The sequence below is a fragment of the Artibeus jamaicensis genome, unplaced genomic scaffold (assembly GCF_021234435.1).
Source record: "Artibeus jamaicensis isolate MK-2021 breed Jamaican fruit bat unplaced genomic scaffold, CSHL_Jam_final contig_2598, whole genome shotgun sequence".
Taxonomy (NCBI): Eukaryota; Metazoa; Chordata; class Mammalia; order Chiroptera; family Phyllostomidae; genus Artibeus; species Artibeus jamaicensis.
Genome location: NW_026521563.1, coordinates 21,503 through 44,549, shown reverse-complemented (window position 1 = coordinate 44,549; position 23,047 = coordinate 21,503). Strand labels below are relative to the sequence as shown.

The 23,047-nt window shown below is 40.3% G+C and overlaps 1 protein-coding gene and 1 pseudogene across 1 annotated transcript; both read right to left on the bottom strand.

The window, feature by feature from the left end:
* Positions 1–1,026: 1,026 nt before the first annotated feature.
* On the bottom strand, positions 1,027–11,909 carry LOC119040573 (signal recognition particle receptor subunit alpha-like; annotated as a pseudogene).
* A 1,886-nt stretch (positions 11,910–13,795) lies between these two features.
* Positions 13,796–14,752, bottom strand: LOC119040587 (olfactory receptor 2AG1-like). The gene has a single exon (XM_037133606.2). It carries the CDS (start codon positions 14,744–14,746, stop codon positions 13,796–13,798), a length of 951 nt encoding a protein of 316 aa, XP_036989501.2. The 5' UTR covers positions 14,747–14,752.
* Between the last annotated feature and the right edge of the window lie 8,295 nt (positions 14,753–23,047).

Sequence of the window (23,047 nt, the reverse complement as noted above, 5' to 3'; positions counted from 1 at the left end):
TTATAAAGCTTATTTTCTTATAATAAATTATGCTTTTCTCTGGGCAGACAGCCTTCCTGTTATTGCACTAATAGCATATCTGTAATACCAAGCTACAGGACAAGTCTCAGTAAGAGGTTTGTATTCTTCAATGGAGCACTTGTCTATTAGGCACTGTAGGGAGGAGGCAAAAAAAGTCAGTGTCCCTCAGGTTGAAGAATTGAGAGTGGACAACTTGATACCCCTCTGATAGGTGGTTTTCTTCCAGCAAGGGGAACATGCAAAGCTTATATCTGGGTTCTGGGCATGGGGAAGGGCAGGAGGGCTGAGAAGCCCAATGCAACACCTCAGCTCAGCTCCTCTTCTCTCTGAGGGAAGAGGAGATTAATTTTCCTCTCATTTGTAACAAATTCTTCTGTTCTAGCTGATGCTTTGTGGAAACAATAAGGATGAGGTCATCATCAGAATTAACAGCAATTGCCCTGGCTGGTGTGGCTTGGTGGATTGAGCACTGGCCTGCAAAGCAAAGAATCACTGGTTTGATTCCCAGTCAGGGCATATGCCTGGGTTGTGGGACAGGTCCCCAGTAAGGTGTGTGAGAGGCAACCACACAATGGTGTTCCTCTCCCTCTTCCTCCCTTCCCCTCTCTCTTATAAATAAATAAAAATGTTAATAAGACAGTATGCTTACTATACTATGCTCAGGTGTCCCTATTACCATACTAGTGAAGTGCTAGCAAAGTTGTATTGGTCAAAGCTGTAATCTCGAGGCAGCTTAGTAGGATGTCTGAGTAGGAAGGAGGGTAGGACCAGAGTAGGAAGGGAAGAACCACAGTTGGGAGTGGATGAACAGTGATTGTAACATAATTAGGCCCTCCTTGTAGAGGCTGAACAGGAGTAGGGTTAAGAGGAGCTGCATGCCCCAGGAACTCCCCTAACTCTGCCTTTGTACTACACTGAAGACAAGTTGCTCACACCTTCCTGATGGAACAGGGACTTTGGGGGAAGTAGTATTAGACAAAAGCATGTTAAGCCTTCATGGGGCAGTCAGGCAGCCACCACAGCCTTGGCTTTGAGACTATGTAGGTGACAGGCCTGGCCAGTGCCCACAAACCCATTGTGATATGGGTCATAGAAATAGTAGCTCCCACTATTGTTACCATCATCAATGGTATCAGATTTGGTAAGACAATGCCATCAAGCCATCAATGAGCCAAGCATAGAATGGTCAGCCAAAGCTTTGTTGAACTTGGCCAGCTGATCCATATTGTCACTGCCTACTAAGTCCTCCCCAACAAACTTCATCAAGTTGGGTGTGTTGGCTGTAAGAGCTTGGCCAGGACAGTCATCATAGGGGTATTGTGTTGCATGTGACCATGTGTCCACCAGCACTGCATCAAATCCTTGACTGAATGCAAAGGCAATAGCAACATCTTTGCCATAGCCCTTCTCAAACCTTGGTGCAACCACTGCGATTCTTGGTGGTGAGGGGGGTGCAATGTAGGGCACTCAAACATCGGGAATGTGTGTGCAGCTGCTCCACAGCTGCAGATGCTCCAGAGCCCCAGCGTGAAATGGTGTGTCACAGGTGGTCATAGGTGGCAATGAGGACACTGAAGCCATTCTCTAACAGCCAGAAAGAAATCTTAGCAAGGTTAGTAAACTTACCCACTCCATTAACCCCAAAGGTGACAACATAAGGGCACTGAGTTGATGCTGGGCATCCCTGATAGCCTGAGTCATGTCTATACAATGTTGAGGCTGAAGGATATGTACCAGGGACTCTTGAAGAGCCTGTTTTAGTGTGGAAGTCACCATGCTGAATGTCCCCATCACCTTCCCTTCCAACTTGCTGGCCATGGATTCACAGAGCTGGACAGCAATGTCTGCTGCTATATTCTTAGCAAAGAGGTGATCATGCAGCTTGTCCAGTGCAGATTCCATGCCTTCCGACTCAAGCTCTTAGTGCCCACAAGGCCCTTCAGCATCCCAAACATGTTACCCAGAGTCCCCTTGGTAGCACTAGGTTTAGTTGGGTTTTAAGTGGCCCCTTCATTATCTGAGCTGCTGCAGTCCAGATCCCGAAGCTGTCCCCCAGGCCCAGTCCCTTGAATCAAGTTGATGTCTTCAGGTGGGGCAACATCTGGGGCTCCATTGGTGGTAGGAGAGCTATAACTCAGGTCTTCCTTATTAGCACAGCCACTCAGGGCTCACACCCAAGGTGCTTTTTCACTTTTCTCCTTTGGAGCATCTGACTTTGTGGACTTGTCAGACTTACCTATACCTTTCCCATGTTTCTGAAAGAACTTCTCTTGCTTCCTCCATATCAGCTTATCTTTGGAAAGTTCTATCCCATTCTCAGCTCCCACTGATTTCTCCTTAGGGACTGTTTTGCTGGTATCCAAAGGGATATCAAAAGTTTCCTTCTTGTTCCTCACCCCCCCTTTTTTTTATTCTTTGCTTTTTCCTTAGGCTTTTCACCCCATGTCTCAATCCTGGGTCTTACAGGTTTCTTGGCCTTTTCTTTTCTTTTTTTCTTGCGTTATTATTTATTATTTTATTATTATTTTTAATTCTTTTATTGATTATGCTGTTACAGTTGTTCTATTCCCCCTTTCATTCCCCTCCACCCTACCCCCCCATCCCCACCATTACCCCCCTTTAGTTTATGACCATGTGTCTCAAGTCCTTTAGATTCTATATTTCCCATGCTATTCTTGCCCCCCCATCTATTTTCTATCTACTGTCTATGCTACTTATTTTCTGTACCTTCTCCCCCCTTCTCCTCCTCCCACTCCCCTGTTGCTAACCCTACTTGAGATCTTCATTTCTATGTTTCCACTCCTGATCTAGCTGTCCTTTTAGTTTGCTTTCGTTTTAGGTGTGGTTGTTAATAACTGTGAATTTGTTGTCCTTTCACTGTTAATGTTTCTTTAACTTCTTTTTCTTAGATAAGTCCCCTTAACATTTCACATAATAAGGGCTTGGTGATGATGAACTCCTTGAATTTGATCTTATCTGAGAAGCACTTTATCTGTCCTTCCATTCTAAATGAAAGTTTTGCTGGATAGAGCAATCTTGGTTGTAGGTCTTTGGATTTCATGACTTGGAATACCTCTTTCCAGCCCCTTCTTGTCTGTAAGGTCTCTTTTGAGAAATCCGCCTTTTCAGAATTGTCCTATTTCTTCATGGTAGTTGGAACCTGAACCTTACTGCTCTTCTCTGCTTCATTCACGAAGGAGCCACAGAAAGTGATTTTGGAAATCAAAAGTGCCACTCAACAGAGTCACTTTGCTGTTGAATCTCTGTGCAGTAGTTGCCCTGAAACAGCCAGTGCACATCATCTATCCATTTATCTATATATATCAGTGTTAGGATCTTCTGAAACCAACCAGAAACACCAGCTCAAACCAGTTGTCCAGTTTATACTTGAGTGTGACTGCATCATGAGTGAAGGAATTGTGGCCTTGCCTTTCCTGAAGCAGCACAGAACAAATTAATACATTAACAGGCCCAGTCCAGGAGTCACTCACACCCTGGAAGCACTAGAGCACAAGTCTGCCCTTTGAGAAAATTGTGAAGAAGTTGAATGTGGTGGCAGTGGGAAAGGAGCCCGGCTGGGACTGGGAATCTACCTATTTCTTCTAGCATCATGGTTAGTCATTTTTTTCATTAATATCAGATGTTTCTCTAATATACACTAAATTTCAACATGCATATTGGCATATTTGTCAATTATAGCACTTGTTCTGCTGTATTTTGATGACTGTAGCTTTAGCTGGTAGAAAATAACTTTTATTTTCCCCTATTTCATAATTTGCTTGATAGTTCATGTCCTATCTACTTCTCAGCTTGTCAAGTTCACTTTTTAAAATGCCACTATAGTTGCTCAGTGGATTGAGCATGGGCCTGTGAAGCAAAGGGTGGCAGATTCAATTCCCAGTCAGGGCACATGCCAGGTTGCAGACAAGGTCCCCGATAGGGGACACATGAGACAACCACACATTGATGTTTCTCTTTCTCCTTTCTCTAAAAATAAGTAAGTAAAATATTTTGTAAATGTCACTATAATTTTGATGGTTATTACTTTGAATGTATAGGTTATTTTATGAAAAATAATGTATTTTAAATTAAAATATTAGATATTTTCATTTAGAAACATGGCATATTTCTCTATTTCTTCAGTGTTATAGACATGCATTAACACATGCATAACTTTTCACCTTGTGTTGTAGAGATTGTGGTATATTTATACATAGCATAGTCCACCCTCTCATGATGGAGTTTTCACTTTGGCAGGTGGAAACAGAGAGAAAGCAAGTAAATTAGGTGTAAGAAAGTTTTACACAATGGTAAGTGCAGTGAAGAAAATAAAACACAGTGTGCAACAATGCCTTTTGTTTTGAATGCATGCCACTTAAATCAGTAACCTCTATAAGAAGTTAAACATTTTTTGAATTTTAATCTTTACTATATTTTTCTATTACCCGTTAGTCTCCTTATACCTCCCTCCCAGTAACAATCACCACACTGCTGTCCATGTTCATGAGTCCTTTCTCCTCTTTGCTCAGACCCTCCACCCCTTAACTCTCCCACTCCCAGCAGTCATCCCACTCTCCAACTATGAGTCCGTCCCCATTTTCCTTGTTAGTTAAGTTTGTTCATTAGATTCAGTGAACAAACTCAATCTACGGAATCTATGATTACACATATGAGTGAAATCATATTTGTCTTTCTCTGACTGGCTTATTTCACTTAGCGTAATGTTCTACAGTTCCATTCATACTGCTGCAAATGGTAAAATTTTTATTTATTTTTTTTACAGTCAAGTAGTATTCCATTGTGTAAATGTTCCATAGTTGATTTATCCACTGTTGGGAGCTGCCCTGCCTGGTTTCAGGAGCTGTAAACCCCTCATGGCTAAGGCTGAGTGAGTGACCTTCGGACCATAAGCCACTAAGGAGACAAAGCTTATCTCCCTGGCAGGAGTGCTGCTTCTGCTCCCTTTTTCATAACTGGCCCCCCATGCTTGATCAGTTAGCCAATGATGGGTAAGATTCCCCAAAGGGAGAATGACCTAAGACAGGCAAGATCACATGGAGGCCACAGGGAAGGACTTGGGGGACTATGGAGAAAGGGGGTGATGGACCCTCACTCCTCGGCTTTGATGAAGCCTGAGTCCTCAGTCTTTCTGGGAGAAGTCTCCAAGAATTCCTTGGCTACCTTGCCTCCTCTGCCTGACTTAACCCTGAAACAATGACAGAGGGCAGTGCAACCCTGGGCTGGAAAAGGTGGGCTCCCAGGTGATTAGGCCTGAGAAAGGATATGTAAAATCCTGTGAAGCCTGCTTTGCTAAAAATGATTTTAGTTAAATGATAAAGGCCCAAGCAGGAAATAAGTTTGTTTCCCAAAGTTTTGTAGCCTTTTAGCTGATAGACCCTGACTTAGAAGAAGCCCTAATAGTTCTTTGTATGCTATCTACTGTTTGATCCTTACTGCCTGACAATGATTAATGAGCTGTACCTATAGTCCCGTGCAAATTAAACCCAATAAAAACCTGTCTAGGCAAGGGTCAGCACACTCTCCCCTTGAGACAGTAGCCATTCCATTCCTTTTCCTCCACAGGACTTGGTAGTCTGTGTGAATTTGTCTCATGTCTCATCCATGACGCCGCGGGCACTGAGAGCCAGTGCACGGGTCAATTCACTTACCTACTGATGGACACTTGGGCTGCTTCCATATCTTGGCAATTGTAAATAACATTGCAATAAACATAGAGGTGCTTATGTTCTTTCAAATTAGTGTCTTGCATTCCTTTGGATATATTTCCAGAAGTGGGACAGCTGGGTCCATTGTCAGAGCTATCCCCAAAAATGGACAGATCCATTTTTAATTTTTTGAGGTAACTCCACACTGCTTTCCACAGTGGCTGCACCAATCTGCATTCCCTCCTACAGTGCAAAAGGGTTCCCCTTTCTCCACATCCTAGCCAGCACTTGCTATTTGTTGATTTATTGATGATAGCCATTCTGGCAGATGTGAGATGATATCTCATTGTGGTTTTATTTGCATTTTTCTGATGATTAGTGATATTGAGCATCTTGTCATGTGTCTATTGGCCATCTGTATATCCTCTTTGAAAAGATTTTTAAGATGAGATCTGAATGATAAGAAGTAGTAAGCCCAGCAGGTTTGACAGAAGAACACTATGGGCTAGTGGGAATAATTTTGGACTGTGTGATGGACAGCAAGGTGGTCAATGGGGTTAGACTGGAGTGAGTATGAAGGAGTACAATCTCAAGTATAAACTGAAAGGTAGGTAGGGGCCAGATTATGTGCATACTTGTTGAAAAATGACATAATCTGATTTATATTTATAAAAGTCAATCTGTATACTAGGGAGAAAACATGTTATTGTGGGGAACAGTGAAAAGAGAAGAACCTGCTGGGAAGCTATTGTAGAGCAACAGGCAGCAGTTTATGGTGACTTGGGCTAATACTTAAAGGGGAAATCAAGAGCAGTGTGCATATTTAGAATGTATTGTGTAAATGAAGTGAACAAAAGTTACTTGTTGGGGTAGTAACACATAAAGAAAAAGTAATGTTTATATTTATTTTTAGTTTGATCAGTCGTGTGGATGGTGATATTATTGATTTAGCTGGAAAAGAATGAGAAAAGAACAGATTAGCAGGAGAATAAATCAAGAGTTATGTTTTGGATTAAATTAAAAATTCCAATAAGACATAATAAGAAGGCTATTAGATGTGAATCTGTGGTTTATGGAAGTAAGCAGGTCTTTGAGAGTTAAAAGTATGTGTATGGAATTTAAACCTATGCAACTAGGTAAACTTACTCAGAAAGCAATTACTGAGTGAGGAGAAAGAAAGGCCCCTATTAGCACTATGGGAATTTCCAAATTCTGTAATAAAAGGAGATCCAATAAAGTAAACAGAGCTAAGCTAAGAACAGGGAAAACCAGGAGTGTGTGGAGTCTGGGAGCAAAAAGAACAAAAGTTTCAAGAGAAAGGAAGTGTCAACCTTGTCAGTATTGCTAAAAATTTAAAGGAAAAGAATATAGGAATGGCCACTTCATGTGGAGCATCAGTGATGATTGACAAAGAACAGATCTATGGAAAAAGATCAGAGTTTGATTGGGAGTAAGTTAATATGTGAGCAGAAAATCAGCAGAGGAGAAAGTGGGCAGACATGCCTTTTGAGATTTTTTTTTCTTCTGAAGAGAAGCCAAAAAAATGGGTCAGTAACCAAAGGGGTTGTGGAATCATGGAAAGGGTTCTTTATGATGGGATAATAAGAGCATATTTGTATCTTTATGTTAATGATCCAGAAGAAACAAAGAAAATGGTTTCAGAATACAGGGATTCTGTGGGAGCAATTCTTTTGTAGGTGAGTGAGCCTGGGATCCAGAGCATTAGTGAAGGTGGGCAGACTTTGATTGACAGTTGTAAGTAGAGAAAGCAGGGCGTAGATATGCAAGTATATAGAGAGAAGTGGGAGGTTTGAAGAGGGGAAGGTAAGGGGCTACCCTTCCTTACTTCCCTTGCTTCCCTTTCTCATCCCATAGTTTACTTTCTCTTCCAAGTGAAGTATGGAGTAAAGTTGTCAGCTGAGACTCAAGGTGTGAAGCAGTCATTTTAAGAAAGAAAATGAGACTGGGTTCAGGATGTGCAGTAGTGTGTTCTGAAAGGCATGGCTGAGTATTGCCAAAAAATGACCATTACAAATTATTAGTTGAAGATATTTCCAATCAAATTGCCAGTGGGCTTTAATGAAGTAGATAATAGAATCAAATATCTTCAGAAAGAGTACAAAGAAACAAGCTAGGACTGAAGAGCCAAGAAATATAGCTTAATACTCTGAGAATACATGAGGAAAGAAACAGAGGAAATTAACAGAAAAGGGAAGGATTATTTAAAAATATCAATAGGAAAATGGCAACTTTGAAAACAAAGTTAAATCTTCACCATGTCAATATAAATTAGAAACTTATTATAAAAGTTAAATGCAAGTTGTAAAATGATTAAGAAAAATAAAATATATAAATTGCTATCAAAAGATTGGGTCGAAAATTACATCCTAAAAGTAAAATTACTGAAATTCAGAAAACAAGGAAGATAGGAGGGATGGATTTCACAACACAAATATTTTTAATGCTTCTCTGTCTAAAAATCCTTATCATAGAGATACAAATGAGTCAAATAACAAATAACATATTTGGAAAAAAGTTAGTTATTAGCATAAACATAACAAAGTATTGGTATGCCTAATCTGTAAAGAACTCTAACAATGCAATAAGAAAGATATAAATAAATTATGAATATTAATTAACTTACATGTTAAATCTAATAAAATATTAAAGACTGTTACATTAAGCATGGAAAAGATATGGTTGATTAAGTACACTTGCATATTGCTAGTAAAAATACAAAACATTTAACATTTAAAAAATGTCCATTGTCGGGAGCCCAAATGTCATGTCCAAATGTCTGCCCCTTGACACAGTCAGGATGGATGACATGCATCTGCACAGCAGAAGCAATTGTGGCTGGACTTCCTATTTCTCCTTGCATGTTTGTTTCTGCGATTAATAGGTGGTGGGATTTTTAGAGACCTGCATTTCAGGTCCATTGAACTACATAATTCCAATGAAGTTATACAAAATAATTTCTTGGCCAGAGGACAAAGTCCCCCCTAATGAAGTAGCCCCTGAATATCTAAAAGTTGATGGAGTAACAGCCCCTCCTCTACCTTGGACAGGAATATATATTAATTAGAAGTAGACAGGCAACAGGAGAAACTAGTTAGCTCTTATGAACTAAGCACGTAGAAACAATTACGGAGTCAGAGTCCATATTACATAAAGAAACATTTTAGACAGAAAGATAGATAGCTAAGTTAGACATCACAAAGGCCTTATAATAAATTTCCTATAACCTCTGCTCAGTCTAGCGTACCATTTTGCCCCATGCCAAATTCTAAGAACTTTAATAAACAATAAGACATCTAAACTCTGTACCTACAGCTATTTCTAATTGTCTGTTTAATGGCTCTCCTGGTCAAAATAACCCTTGTTTAACATAACTGGAGGACTTCCTCCAAGATGGAGGCATAGGTGGGAACTCTTTGTGTCCTCGCACAATCAAATCTAAAAACAATAAAGTTTTAACAATAATAAATGCAACCAAACCACACAGAAAATCAAATACGGAGTCTGAAAATAACGAACCACTCAGCTAACCTGGTAAGAGGGGCGAAGCCAGCAGCAGAGCAGGTCGGGCAAAAAAGATCCCCCAACCTGGGCGGTGCACAGGCAGCGGAGGGCACGGATCCCAGGTGTAGGCTAGCAATGGGCGGAACCCAGGGAAGAGGCCTGGCTGGCAATCTGCAGTCGGTCGCGCATTTGCACACAGATAAACCAGTGAAGAGGTGAGCACTGAGACAGATCTCCCAGGCCCCAGCGCCCAGTGCAGGGCGGCGGGCTCGCACATTTGCGCTGGGATAAGCAGGCGGGGGTTAGCAGTGAGGCAGACTGGGCAAGCGGAAAGGACCGCCATTGCTCCCTCTCTGACCCTGCCCCCACATATAGTGTCACAAATCAGTGACCTGGGTGGCTCGGCCCTGGAGAACACCTGAGGGGCCTCTCCTCATACTTAACAGGCACGGACTGATCAAAACATGGCTCAAGAACAACTCAGAGCCCCAGAGCTGATAAATCTAAGCAATGAAGAAATAGCCAAACTTTCAGATGCACAGTTCAAAACACTGGTGATCAGGATGCTCACAGAACTGGTTGATTTTAGTCACAAATTAGAGGAACATATGAAGGCTAACCTAATTGAAATGAAGGGAAATGCACAGGAAACCAATAGTAATGGAAAGGAAATTGGGACTCAAATCAAGGGAGCAGACCATAAGAAAGGAAAAAATGACCAAACTGAAAAATATGAAGAAACAAGAATTCAAAAAAATGGAGAGGCTTAGGAACCTCCAGGACATCTTTAAACGCTCCAACATCCGAATTATAGGGGTACCAGAAGGGGAAGAGGAACAGTTACAAGTGGAAACCTTATTTGAACAAATAATAAAAGAGAACTTCCCCATTCTGGCAAAGGAAATAGACTTCCAGGAAATCCAGGAAGCTCAGAGAGTCCCAAGGAAGTTGGACCCAAGAAGGAACACACCAAGGCAAATCATCATTATATTAGCCAAGATTCAAATGAAGGAGAGAATCCTAGAAGCAGCAAGAGATAAGTGGACAGTCCCCTACAAAGAAATTCCCATCAGACTGTCAGCAGATTTCTCAAAAGAGACCTTACAGGCAAGAAGGGGCTGCAAAGAAGTATTCCAAGTCAGGAAAACCAAAGACCTACAACCAAGATTGCTCTATCCAGCAAAGTTTTCATTTACAATGGAAGGACAGATAAAGTGCTTCTCAGATAAGATCATATTCAAGGAGTTCATCATCACCAAGCCCTTATTATATGAAATGTTAAAGGGAATTAAACTAAGAAAAAAAGATAAAAAAGATGAACAGTGAAAGGAAAGCAAATTCACAGTTATTAACAACCACACCTAAAACAAAAGCAAGCTAAGAGGACAGCTAGATCAGGAGCAGAACCATAGACATGAAGATCACATGGAGGGTTAGCAATAGAGGAGTGGGAGGAGGAGAATGGAGGAGAAGGTGCAGAAAATAAGTAGCATAGGCAGTAAATAGAAAATAGATAGGGGGAGGGTAAGAATAGTATGGGAAATATAGAATCTAAAGAACTTGAGACACGTGTTCATGAACTAAAGGGGGGGAATGGTGGGGGAGGGGTGTGCAGGGTAGAAAGGAACAGAGGGGGGCAATAGAACAAATGTAATGGCATAATCAATAAAATTAAAAAAACCATAACTGAAACTATGGAAATTCTTGTACTTTTTTCCTAGTTACCTCTGTATTGGTTTTTTCTGCTTAACTGATCATGCCATGCACCTGTTCTTTTAATGTTATGTAACAGTCTCTATAAAAATAAAGCCTAAATCAAACTGTGAGAGTTCGGTCAGACCCACAGGGGCTGGCTGTTCTCCAGCATCCAATCCGGTGTCTGACTCTTCATTTGTTGCCTGCGCCGTCCATCCTTTGGGGACCCTGAAACCTGCTGAGGCTGGACCCTAGCAGTTCATCTTTTTATGTGAAGAATATTAAATAGATTTTTGGCCTTGGCTTTAGTAAGTCCACTCACAAAAATTTATTCTAAGGGAAAAAATTAGTCACACACCTAAGAAATCAACATTATTGTTTTTATACACACACATACACACACACCACCACTACCATTAAATTTATAATAGCGATGAAATAGCTAATTCTATTACAAAGGGGCCATATGATGTAATGTTATGTTACCACATAAAAGTATTTTTAAGGCTGTTTATTTATGTAGGAGTTAGGATTTAACTCATTAAACACTCATTATATGCCAGGTGCTGTTCTAAATGCTTTACGTGTATATTTACTACCTTAGTTCTCACAATGGCTATGAAGTAGGTCTTACTATTACTGCCAATTTATAGTTTATAAAGGCACAGACTAAGATACAGAGAAGTTAAGTAACTTGCTCAAGGTTGTATATGGTAGTCCCCCCATATTCTTGGAAGACATGACCCCCCAGTGGATGTCTGAAAGTGTGGATCATACCAACCCCTGTAAATTAGGCACAGTAAGAGATTAACAATAACTAATATAAAATAGAACAATATATTGTAATATAAGTTATGTGAATGTGGCTCTCTGTCTCAAAATATCTAATTGTACCGTACTCACCCTTCTTCTTCTTCTTGTGATGATGTGAGATTAATAAAGTACCTTGTTGAGAACTTTCACCTTTTCACTTAAAGGAAGCACTTTATGCCTTCTCTTGGGCATATCCAAATTGCCAGCATCACTGCTCTTGTGCTTTGGGGCCATTGTGAAGTAAAATAGGGGTGACTTGAGCACAAGCATTCTGCTATCAAGACAGTTGATCTGACAACTGAGATGACTGCTACATGAATTACTGTGAATTACTGGTGGGAGTGTCTACAGTGTGGAGATGCTGGGCAAAGGTGTGGTTCACGTCCTGAGTAGGAAAACGTGAGATTTCATCATGCATCTCAGAATAGTGTGCAATTTCAAACTTTGGAATTATTTCTGTGACTTTTCTGTTTAATATTTTCAGACCAAGTTAACACCAGGTAACCAAAACCATGGAAGGCAAAACTGCAGATAGGTGGTGTGGGGTCTGCTGTATAAGTAAGTGGGGATGTATTAAATTCAAACTTTGGTACTCTGACAACTGACCCCCAGGTTCTTTACCATCACTCTCCATATTGCTGCCATGTAATGTAGGGGGAAATCACGATATATTAATAAGTAAAAAAACCTCTATTCTACATGCAAAAATCAACTGAGTAAAAGGCATACCTGTCTTAAAAAATGAAAGGAAGTGTACCTGAATATGCATAGAGATGATCTCCAGGTAAGAAGATTTAGCTGGCTTTGCCTAATTTTAGTACTCTTAATGTTATTAATTTTTTAAAAGAACTTCTTTTAGTGTTAAAGATAAAACAATGTTTTACTTTTGAAAAAAAAGAAAGTGCCAGCAAATTCACAAAGCATGCAATATTCTCAAAAATAGTGCCACTCAGATAAACCACATTATTTTGAAGCTTCAAAACAACTTATAGCTTTTGTTTAAGCATTTCCAGATTTATAAACAAATGGTAGTTGCACAACATATTTAAGCTACTAGGAATTGTATTTAACATCCTCTTTTAGTACAAACTCACACATCCACACATATCAAGCATATGGACCTTTGCAATTGTGGGGACATTTCAAGAGCACTATAAGATAACAGAAAGTCAGTTTTGTGTTTGTTTATTGACAAGGGATAAGCATAATTGTTTACCTTGCTGATGAGCTACCTTAACTTTTTATTTTATTCATTTCTGTAATATTTGAATTTAAAGCAGTATTAAAAATCCCCATGTCTAAAATGAATGAAAAACACCTGTTGGAGTGCCAGGTGTGGAAGTTTCCATAGTGGCTGATGTTTGGAAAAAGGAGGAGTGAAAATAAAGCAAGTATATGCTAACTACTACTAATTTGGGTATTAAACTAGGCTGCCTTCATGATCTTTAACAAGGTCATTTGGTCTAAAATTTGTGCAAATCTCAAGGTTTCCTCCCCTGATGTATGGGACTTGCTTACCTCCACTTGGAACTTTCTTTTCTTTCACTCTAATGTTGGTCTATTTGGACTCCCAAAATTAGCTGTCATGCCCCAGGTTGTCAGAAGCCCCTAGCTATTTCTAACTGAGTAGCTAACTGGGAAAACACAGAGTATATTTTAAATAGAGTGTGACTCATACCTCATAAGTTAGCTCATGGAAGGAAGATATAAGAGTGTTCGGCCAGTCAAGTTACATTCTTCATTTTTCTATTAAAAGATATACTCTGCAATATTGTGTTTCCATTATGAGTATTTGACTCTAGCAGAAATCTGTTTGAGAAGGTATAAATTTTGGAATTAAGGCCCTGGCTGGTGTAGCTCATTGGATTGAGCATGGGCCTGTAAAGCAAAGGGTCGCTGGTTCAGTTCCCAGTCAGGGCACATGCCTGGGTTGCAGGCCAGGTCCCCAGTAGGGGACACATGAGAGGCAACCACACATTGATATTTCTCTCCCACTCTTTCTCCTTCCCTTCCCCTCTCTCTAAATAAATAAATAAATGAAATAAAAAATAATTTTGCAATTAAGTCACAATCCTTCCCTAGAAAGTAGAATGTGTCCAAAGCATGTATCTTCCCAGGACTCTTCTCAAGGCCCCCATGACCTCCTTATTCCTCAGGCTGTAGATGAGGGGGTTTAGGGCTGGAGTGACAATTGTGTAGAAAACAGAGATGATGTTGTCTTGCTTGGGGCTGTGGAGGGAACTAGGCAAGACATACATGAATGTGGCAGCTCCATAGAACATCCCAACCACGGTCAGGTGGGAAGAACGGGTGACTAGGGCTTTCTGCTTTCCCTCATTTGAAGGCATGTGGAGCACAGTAATTAAGATTAGTGTGTAGGAGGCAAGGATAGCAATAAGAGGGGGCATCAGGAAGGTCACACCCATCACATACACCATGAGCTCATATCTGGAGGAATCTGCACAGGCCAACTTCAGAAGAGGTGGGATCTCACAAAGCAAGTGCCTGATTTTTCGGGATTTGCAGAAAGGATAGTGCATGGTATACATGGTATATACAAGGGCACTCAAGGAGGCCAGGATCCATGATGTGGCCACCATGAGCCAGCAGACTCTTGTACTCATGAGAACCATGTAGTTCAGAGGATGACAAATGGCCACATACCTGTCATAGGCCATGAAGGCCAGTAGGAGGTCCTCTGCACCACCCAGTGTCAGTGCTAGAAACATCTGAAGGGCACAGCCCCCAAATGAGATGCTGTTTTCACTGAGAAAAAAATCCACAAGGGCCTTGGGAGTGACAACAGATGTGAAGAGCAGATCCATGAGTGAGAGCTGCCCAAGCAGGAGGTACATGGGCACATGGAGCCGGGCATCCACTGTGATGAGCAGGAGCAGCAGGCCATTGTTGGTCAGAGCCAACATGTAAAGAACTGCGAGTGTGGCCCAGAGCAGCTCAGGGGACCCACTGTCCTTCAGAATCCCCATCAATATGAAGCCACCTTCCAGGGTGGAGTTCCAGTGCTCCATTCTGTGCTGTTTCTTCAGTTGCCTAGAACCAAATATGTTCTTGGTAAAATTTTGCTAAAATGGTCCCTTAATTTTGTAATATACAACATGAGTCCAATGAGATGATACCTTTCCCACTGGTAAGTGAGTTTACCTCTTGATCTCTCAGTTTCTGACTCTTCAATTGTACTATGATAAAGAACCACCTAAACAAAGAACAGGTGTCACAGCAATTACCACACATTAAGAGATCACCATATAAAAATATTTTTCAGTCATCAAACATGAACAGGCATCTTTCCAGAAAGATTAAATCATCTTTCTCTTAATAGAAAACAATATTCTGACAACTATGCCTTTGATTATTCTGAAACTGATCTTATAATGTTAGATTAATGGTTAAAAAACCCAGCTGCTGTTATGCCTAGACCTGCTATGAATATTAAATTCTAAAACAAGGTACACAAATAGGTTTCAATAAAGTACTTCCACTTATTTTTCTATATAGTTTGTGTACATTTGGTTTCATCACTCAAGACTGTAGATACAAGCCTCACTGGAAGAGCTAATGTGTGCCCACTATTTATTTATTCATTCGCTCATTCATTCATTCATTCATTCATTTTAAAATTCTCACCTGAGAATATATTTTGTATTGGTTTTAGAGAGAGGAAAGGAGAGAGAAAGGGACAGAGGAGAAACATTGATGTGAGAGAGAGACACTGATCAGTTGCCTCCCACATGTATCCTGACCAGAGTTCAAACCCGTAAACTGGGTACGCACCTTAACCTGGAATTGATCTTGCAGCTTTTTGGTGTACATGTGAATAGTCAACTGGGCCACCCAGACAGGGCTAACATGTGTGTACTTTAGTCGCCTTTCTTGACTAGCTCCCATTCTCCATGTGCCTGAGAAAGAATTCACTGTCCGAGATGAGGAGATGGTGTGTTTGAGTTGCTGTTGCTTTTGGAGTTAAAAATTTAGGATCAATGCAAATATAGGTGCTTTTAAAAAACAGATTATGATAAAATGTGACCTGGGAGGACTCAGGAATATAGCACATTAGGTTGTGCCCAGGAAGGTCAGAGTGTTTATGTTTGAAAAATGGTTTAAGGTCTCACTTCTTGGATTCCACAGGAATTTAATAGTAAAGGTATTAGAGCATATGACAAGTACATCATCTGCCCTTAGGTGGACCTTTGGAGATGTGTTTTATCTGATAGGTGCAAAAATGCCTTATCAGAGGCCAGCGAAGTCTATGGGGTCTAAAGGCATGTACTGATGCTTTGTCAGGAAATAGATACCTAAGCCTGGCATGTAGCACAGTCTCATCCTCATTGATTCCTCTTCATGTTTAGAAAAAAACAAGAATAGAAGAGGACTGGGAAGTGCTGTAGAGCCCAAAGCACTACAGAAGATGAAAGACAGAGTAGCTTAATTCTTGGGCTTTGTTTTTCAACTCAGCTTTCCTGGAGGTTGCACATTTCCCTGAAAGAGAATCAATGCTCTTACCTCAGGTGCTGAGTGAGAGGTCCAGCTGGCTGACCACGCAAATTCCCCTGGGATTATTTTAAGGTCAGCAATGTTCCCATAGAAAAGGTGAAAAAAGATAACAATTTTCTAGCAACATCCAATTGGTTTAACTTTTGCTAGGTTGGGTAAAGTGTCTGAGGAATCTGAGCAAGATAGGTATCAGGGCCCTTCTGTGCCTTCTATTCCTCTACAGGTCTCTTGTGATGCAATAGACAGAAAGCTGATATAGTCCTTGGGGAATATCCACAGAGCAAGAAGGTGGCTTTTCTGTTCTCTCACTTGTGGGGAATTAGGAGAAACTGCTTCTGTCCCAGGTAAGGAGCCCATCTAACTCTGGAGCAGTTGTCAGACTGAGTTCTTAGGTCTACATGCTCAGATGTTCATCTACTATTGAAAGGGTCTGGGAGCAAATATGAAAGCAGCAGGAATCTGGAGGAAGTACAAATTGAAAGAGCTGCCTGAGGGAGATACTGTTATGCTTGTCCTCCTTGTCCCTGGGGCCAAGAGTAAGCCAGAGCCCTGTCCTGGGAGAAGCTGCTCTGTCTCCTTATCCTGTGATCCAACCTCCTCTACTCTATTCTGTTCTATTCTAACCTTCAGAGGGACTTATCTCCTCAAATGAAATGACCTCCCCTGAAAATGCAGGTTCAGGAAACAGAATCCTAATTAATCCTCTTGGGCTTGTTTTCTGGACTAGTATCCCTGCACTCTCCTCTTACTAATTTTTTTAATCCAAACTGCCAATTTATGTACTTTATCTAAAACATTTAAAATACAAGTTAGTGAAGGATTGTGTAAAGTCTAAAACAAAGTATTTTCTTTTTACAGTGGGGTTGAGATAAAGGGCTTAGGAAATACAGCAATAAATTAAAATGTCTTTATGATCTTGTGGTAGAGAAGAATCTTGGACAAGACACACAAAAATGCTAAACTTAGATTAAAATACTGATGAATTAGACTGCATTAAAACTTAAAACTTTGGTCCACCGAAAGTAGAATGACAAGGTAAAAGCTGCAAGAATGTATATAATCAGCAAAGATTTTATATCTAAAATGTACATTAAATATCTACTACTAGATTTTAAAAGATATAAACCAACAGAAAAAATAGAGAATTACATAAAAGTTATAAAAAGAGAACACAAATTGTGAACAAAATGATAAAAATTCTTTATAATTAATGAAATAATGTTAAAGTCCTTGATAAGATAATATTTATGCTCACCATGGTAAAAATTAAGGTGCTTGATAACTACTGGCCATAAGGATGTAGGTCCTTGGGAACAGACATTTGATGGAACTAAAATTTGAATCAACTATGTTGGGAAATACTTTGGTGCCAGTTTCTGAATCTGAACATTCATATGATATAGGGGCTATAAGTTCCACTTCTATTTATGTGATTTATAGAAACTCTAGTTCATGAGTCCTAAGAGATTGTATAGGAATATTAATGAAAGCATTGAGTATAAAAGTAAAGACCTAGAAACAATCCTAGTGTCTTTCAACAGAAAAATATATGTTATAGACTGAATTGTGTCCCCCCAAAATAGGTGTGTTGAAGCCTTAACACTCAATATGTCTATATTTGGAGACAGGACTTTTCAGGAGGGTATTAAGGTTATGTAATATTGTAAGTGTGGGGCCCTAATACAGTGGAACTGGTGCCCTTATAAGAAGAGAAAGAGCGGGGTCCCTCTTCCGGGCGCATTGCTGGCCAAATTGTTTTCTTTTGAGGCCTACATTGATGTATTTACTACATGCCTGATACTACAAGAAGTGCTTTACCTGTGTTCTCTCTCATCACCCACAACTCTGCCAGATTATATATATGCTGTGCCGCTGCCATAGCGATGGGACTGGACTCCGGGGAGCCAGGTATGGAAGCCCGGACATTCCAAACCCCTGTGACGCAGCTGAGGAGCCAGCTACGGGAGCCGGGAAGCTCTCAAATCCTGGGCCGCTGCCATAGCGACGGGACTGGACGCCGGGGAGTCAGGTACGGAAGCCGGGACTCTCCAAACCCCTGTGACGCAGCTGAGGAGCCAGCTACGGGAGCCGGGAAGCTCTCAAATCCTGTGCCGCTGCCATAGCGACGGGACTGGACGTCGGGGAGTCAGGTACGGAAGCCTGGACACTCCAAACCCCTGAGACAGCCCAGGGTGGCAGAGGATCCCTCTACGGGAACTGGGAGGGTCACAACCCCTGTGCTGCTGCCATAGCAAGGGGATTGGACACTGGGGAATCAGGTACGGGAGTTGGGACTTTCTAAGCCTCTGTGCCACTGCCATAGAGACAGGACTAGACGCCGGGGAGTCAGGTACGGAAACCGGGACACTCCAAGCCCCTGTGACGGCCCTGGGCGGCAGTGAGAGCCAGATACGGGAGCCAGGACATTCCCAGCCTCTGTGCCAATGCCCTAGTAACGGGCCTGGGTGCTTGAGGAGGCGGCTACTAGAGCCGGGACATTCAGCAGTGGTAGGCGACCAACGCAGAGACCAGTGCGAGGACCAGCGTGAGTGTAGGTGGAGACGAAGAACATCAAGAAACTTCAAGGAGTCTGTACCACTGAACTTCACAAGGAACATACCACAGAAGTTTACACCATAAAACCAGTGTTTCAGAACAGATCAATTTTGGAAGCAGAGACTAACAAGAAGAGTCTCAAACAATGGGAAGACAAAGAAACAATCCCCAAATGAAAGAAAAAGCAGAAACTTCAGAAAGAATATTAGATGAAATAGACGCTGATCAACTATCAGACAGTGAATTCAAAGCACTGGTTATTACGAAGTTCAAAGAGCTCAAAGAGCTCACAGTGAGCTACCAGAAACTACAGGGGGAATTATAATGATCTCTCTGCAAACTACAGCAACATCAAAAAGGAAATGGAAACCATCAGCAAGAGACAAGAGGAAATGAAGAATACAATTTCCGAATTGAAGTACACAGTAGAAAGTTTCCAAAGTAGGATAGATGAAGCGGAGGATAGGATTAGTGAGTTGGAGGACAGGGTAGAAAGCATCTCACAGAAAGAGCAAGAAAATGAAAAGAGGCTCAGAAAGAATGAAGAGGGATTAAGAGAAATGCAAGACAATATGAAACGTAACAATATACGAATAATAGGAATACCAGAAGGAGAAGAAGAAGAACAAGGGATAGAAAACGTATTTGAACGAGTAATGAGAGAAAATTTTCCTAATTTGATAAGAGAAAAAGTCTCACAAACCCAGGAATCACAGAGAGTCCCAATCAAGAGGAACCCAAGGAGGCCCACCTCAAGACACATCATCATCAAAATGGCAAAATTCCAAGACAAAGAGAGAATCTTAAAGGCAGCAAGGGAGAAAAAAGAAATAACATACAAGGGAGCCCCAATAAGGTTAGCTACCGACTTCTCAATGGAAACACTTCAAGCAAGAAGAGAATGGCAAGAAATATTTCAAGTAATGAGAACCAGAGGCCTACAACCAAGGCTACTTTACCCAGCAAGGCTCTCAATCAAGATAGAAGGCCAAATAAAGAGCTTCCAAGACAAAAGAAGTCTAAAAGAATATGCCTCCACCAAACCAGCTCTACAAGAAATACTAAAAGGACTGCTTTAAGGGAAGGAAGGATAAGAGGGAGACAGAGAGGAACACAGGTACAAAAATGGCAATGAATAAGTACCTATCAATAATAACCTTAAACGTAAATGGATTAAATGCTCCAATCAAAAGACACAGAATAGCTCAATGCATAAGAAAGCATGACCCACACATATGCTGCCTACAAGAGACTCACCTCAGGACAAAAGACCATCACAGACTAAAAGTGAAAGGCTGGAAACAAGTTTTCCAAGCAAATGGACAAGAAAAAAAGCTGGGGTAGCAATTCTCATATCAGACAAAATAGACTTCAAAAAAAAGGCTGTAAAGAGAGACCCAGAAGGTCATTTCATTATACTCAAGGGAAGAATCCACCAAGAAGACATTAACATTGTAAACATATATGCACCAAACATAGGGGCACCCAAATATATCAAGAAAATCTTAGAGGACTTCAAGAAAGATATTGACAGCAACACAATCATAGTAGGGGATTTGAACACCCCACTATCAAAAATGGACAGATCTTCCAAACAAATTATCAAAAAAGATATTGTGGCATTAAACAACACCCTAGATGAAATGGACTTAACTGATATATATAGAGCCCTTCATCCCAAAGAAGCTAAATACACATTCTTTTCAAATGTACATGGAACATTCTCAAAGATAGACCACATGATAGGACACAAAAGGAGCCTCAACAAATTCAAGAAAATTGAAATCATACCAAGCATCTTCTCTGACCACAAGGCACTGAAATTAGAAACCAACCCCAAAGAAAAAAACCCAAAGCACCCAAAAACATGGAGACTGAATGGTATGCTATTAAACAATGAATGGGTCAAGAATGAAATTAGGGAAGAAATCAAAACATTTCTGGAAACAAATGAAAATGATCGCACAACAACCCAAAACTTATGGGACACAGCGAAGGCAGTCCTGAGAGGGAAGTTTATAGCAATACAGGCCTACCTAAAGAAGATAGAAACATTTCAAACAAACAACCTAACCATACGCCTGCAAGAACTTGAGGAACAACAACAAAGACAGCCTAGAGCAAGCAGAAGGAAGGAAATAACCAAGATTACAGCAGAATTAAATGACATAGAAACTAAAAGCACAATTTTAAGGATCAATGAATCCAGGAGTTGGTTCTTTGAGAAGATAAACAAAATAGACAAGCCTTTAAGTAGGCTCATCAAGAAAAGAAGAGAGAGGACACAAATAAACACAATCAGAAATGAAAAAGGAGAGATTACAACTGATACCACAGAAATAGAAGAGATTGTAAGAAATTACTATGAAGAACTGTATGCCAAGAAATTTGAAAACCTAGGGGAAATGGACACATTTCTAGAAAAATACAATCTTCCAAAACTCAGTGAAAAAGAAGCAGAAAATCTAAATTCACCAATAACAGCAAAAGAAATTGAAGCAGTAATCAAAAAACTCCCATCACACAAAAGCCCCGGACCAGATGGTTTCACAGGAGAATTCTACAAAGCATTTAAGGAAGAGCTAACCCCTATTCTCCACAGACTATTTCAAAAAATTCAGAAGAATGGAAAACTCCCAAATTCTTTTTATGAAGCCAGCATCATCTTAATTCCAAAACCAGATAGAGACACAACGAAGAAAGAAAACTTCAGGCCAATATCGCTGATGAACATAGATGCTAAAATCCTCAACAAAATATTGGCAAATCGCATCCAACAACATATCAAAAAGATCATACACCATGATCAAGTAGGATTCATCCCAGGAATGCAAGGATGGTTCAATATTCGCAAATCAGTAAATGTAATACATCATATAAACAAAAGCAAAGACAAAAATCACATGATCATATCAATAGATGCAGAAAAAGCTTTTGATAAGGTACAACACCCATTTATGATAAAAACACTCAGCAAAGTGGGAATACAAGGAGCATTTCTCAAAATAATAAAGGCCATATATGAGAGACCTACAGCCAATATCATACTCAACGGGAAAAAACTAAAAGCTTTTCCACTAAGATCAGGAACAAGACAAGGTTGTCCACTTTCACCACTTCTATTTAATATAGTATTGGAAGTTTTAGCCACAGCGATCAGGCAAGAAAAGGAAATAAAAGGCATCCAAATAGGAAAGGAGGAAACAAAACTGTCACTGTTTGCAGATGACATGATAGTGTACATGGAAAATCCTATAGACTCTACCCAAAAACTCCTCAAACTAATTGATGAGTTTGGCAAAACAGCTGGTTATAAAGTCAATATCCAGAAATCAAAGGCATTTTTGTATACCAACAGTGAATCAGCAGAAGCAGAAATAAAGAGAAAAAATCCCATTTGATATAGCAAAAAGAAAAATAAAATATCTGGGAATAAACCTAACCAAAGAGGTAAAAGACCTGTATGCAGAAAACTACACAGCACTGAAGAAAGAAATCAGGGAAGACACAAACAAATGGAAACATATACCGTGTTCATGGATTGGAAGAATTAACATCATCAAAATGTCCATACTACCCAAAGCAATATACAGATTCAATGCAATACCTATTAAAGTACCAATGGCATATTTCACAGACATAGAACAAACACTTCGAAAATTTATATGGAACCATAAACGAGCTCGAATAGCAGCTGCTCTTTTGAGAAAGAAGAACAAAGTAGGGGGGATCACAATACCTGATATCAAACTGTATTACAAGGCCACTGTAATCAAAACAGCCTGGTACTGGCATAAAAACAGGCACATAGACCAATGGAACAGAACAGAGAGCCCAGAAATCAACCCAACTCTCTACAGTCAATTAATATTCGACAAAGGGGGCAGTAACATAAAATGGAGTAAAGATAGCCTCTTCAACAAATGGTGTTGGGAGAACTGGACAGCTACATGCAAAAAAATGAAACTTGAGCACAGACTTACACCATACACCAAAATAAATTCAAGGTGGATAAAAGACTTAAATGTAAGTCATAACACCATTAAAGTCCTAGAGGAGAACATTGGCAAGAAAATCTCAGATATTTCACGCAGCAACTTCTTTACTGATATGTCCCCTAGAGCAAGGAATGTAAAGGAAAGAATAAACAAATGGGATCTCATCAAAATAAAAAGCTTCTGCATGGCTAAAGAAAACAGTATTAAATTAGCAAGACAACCAACTGTATGGGAAAACATATTTGCCAATGATACCTCAGACAA

What these genes read in the sequence shown, in the direction of transcription:
- LOC119040587 (XM_037133606.2), bottom strand. Translation starts at nt 14,746, where the DNA reads ATGGAGCACTGGAACTCCACCCTGGAAGGTGGCTTCATATTGATGGGG.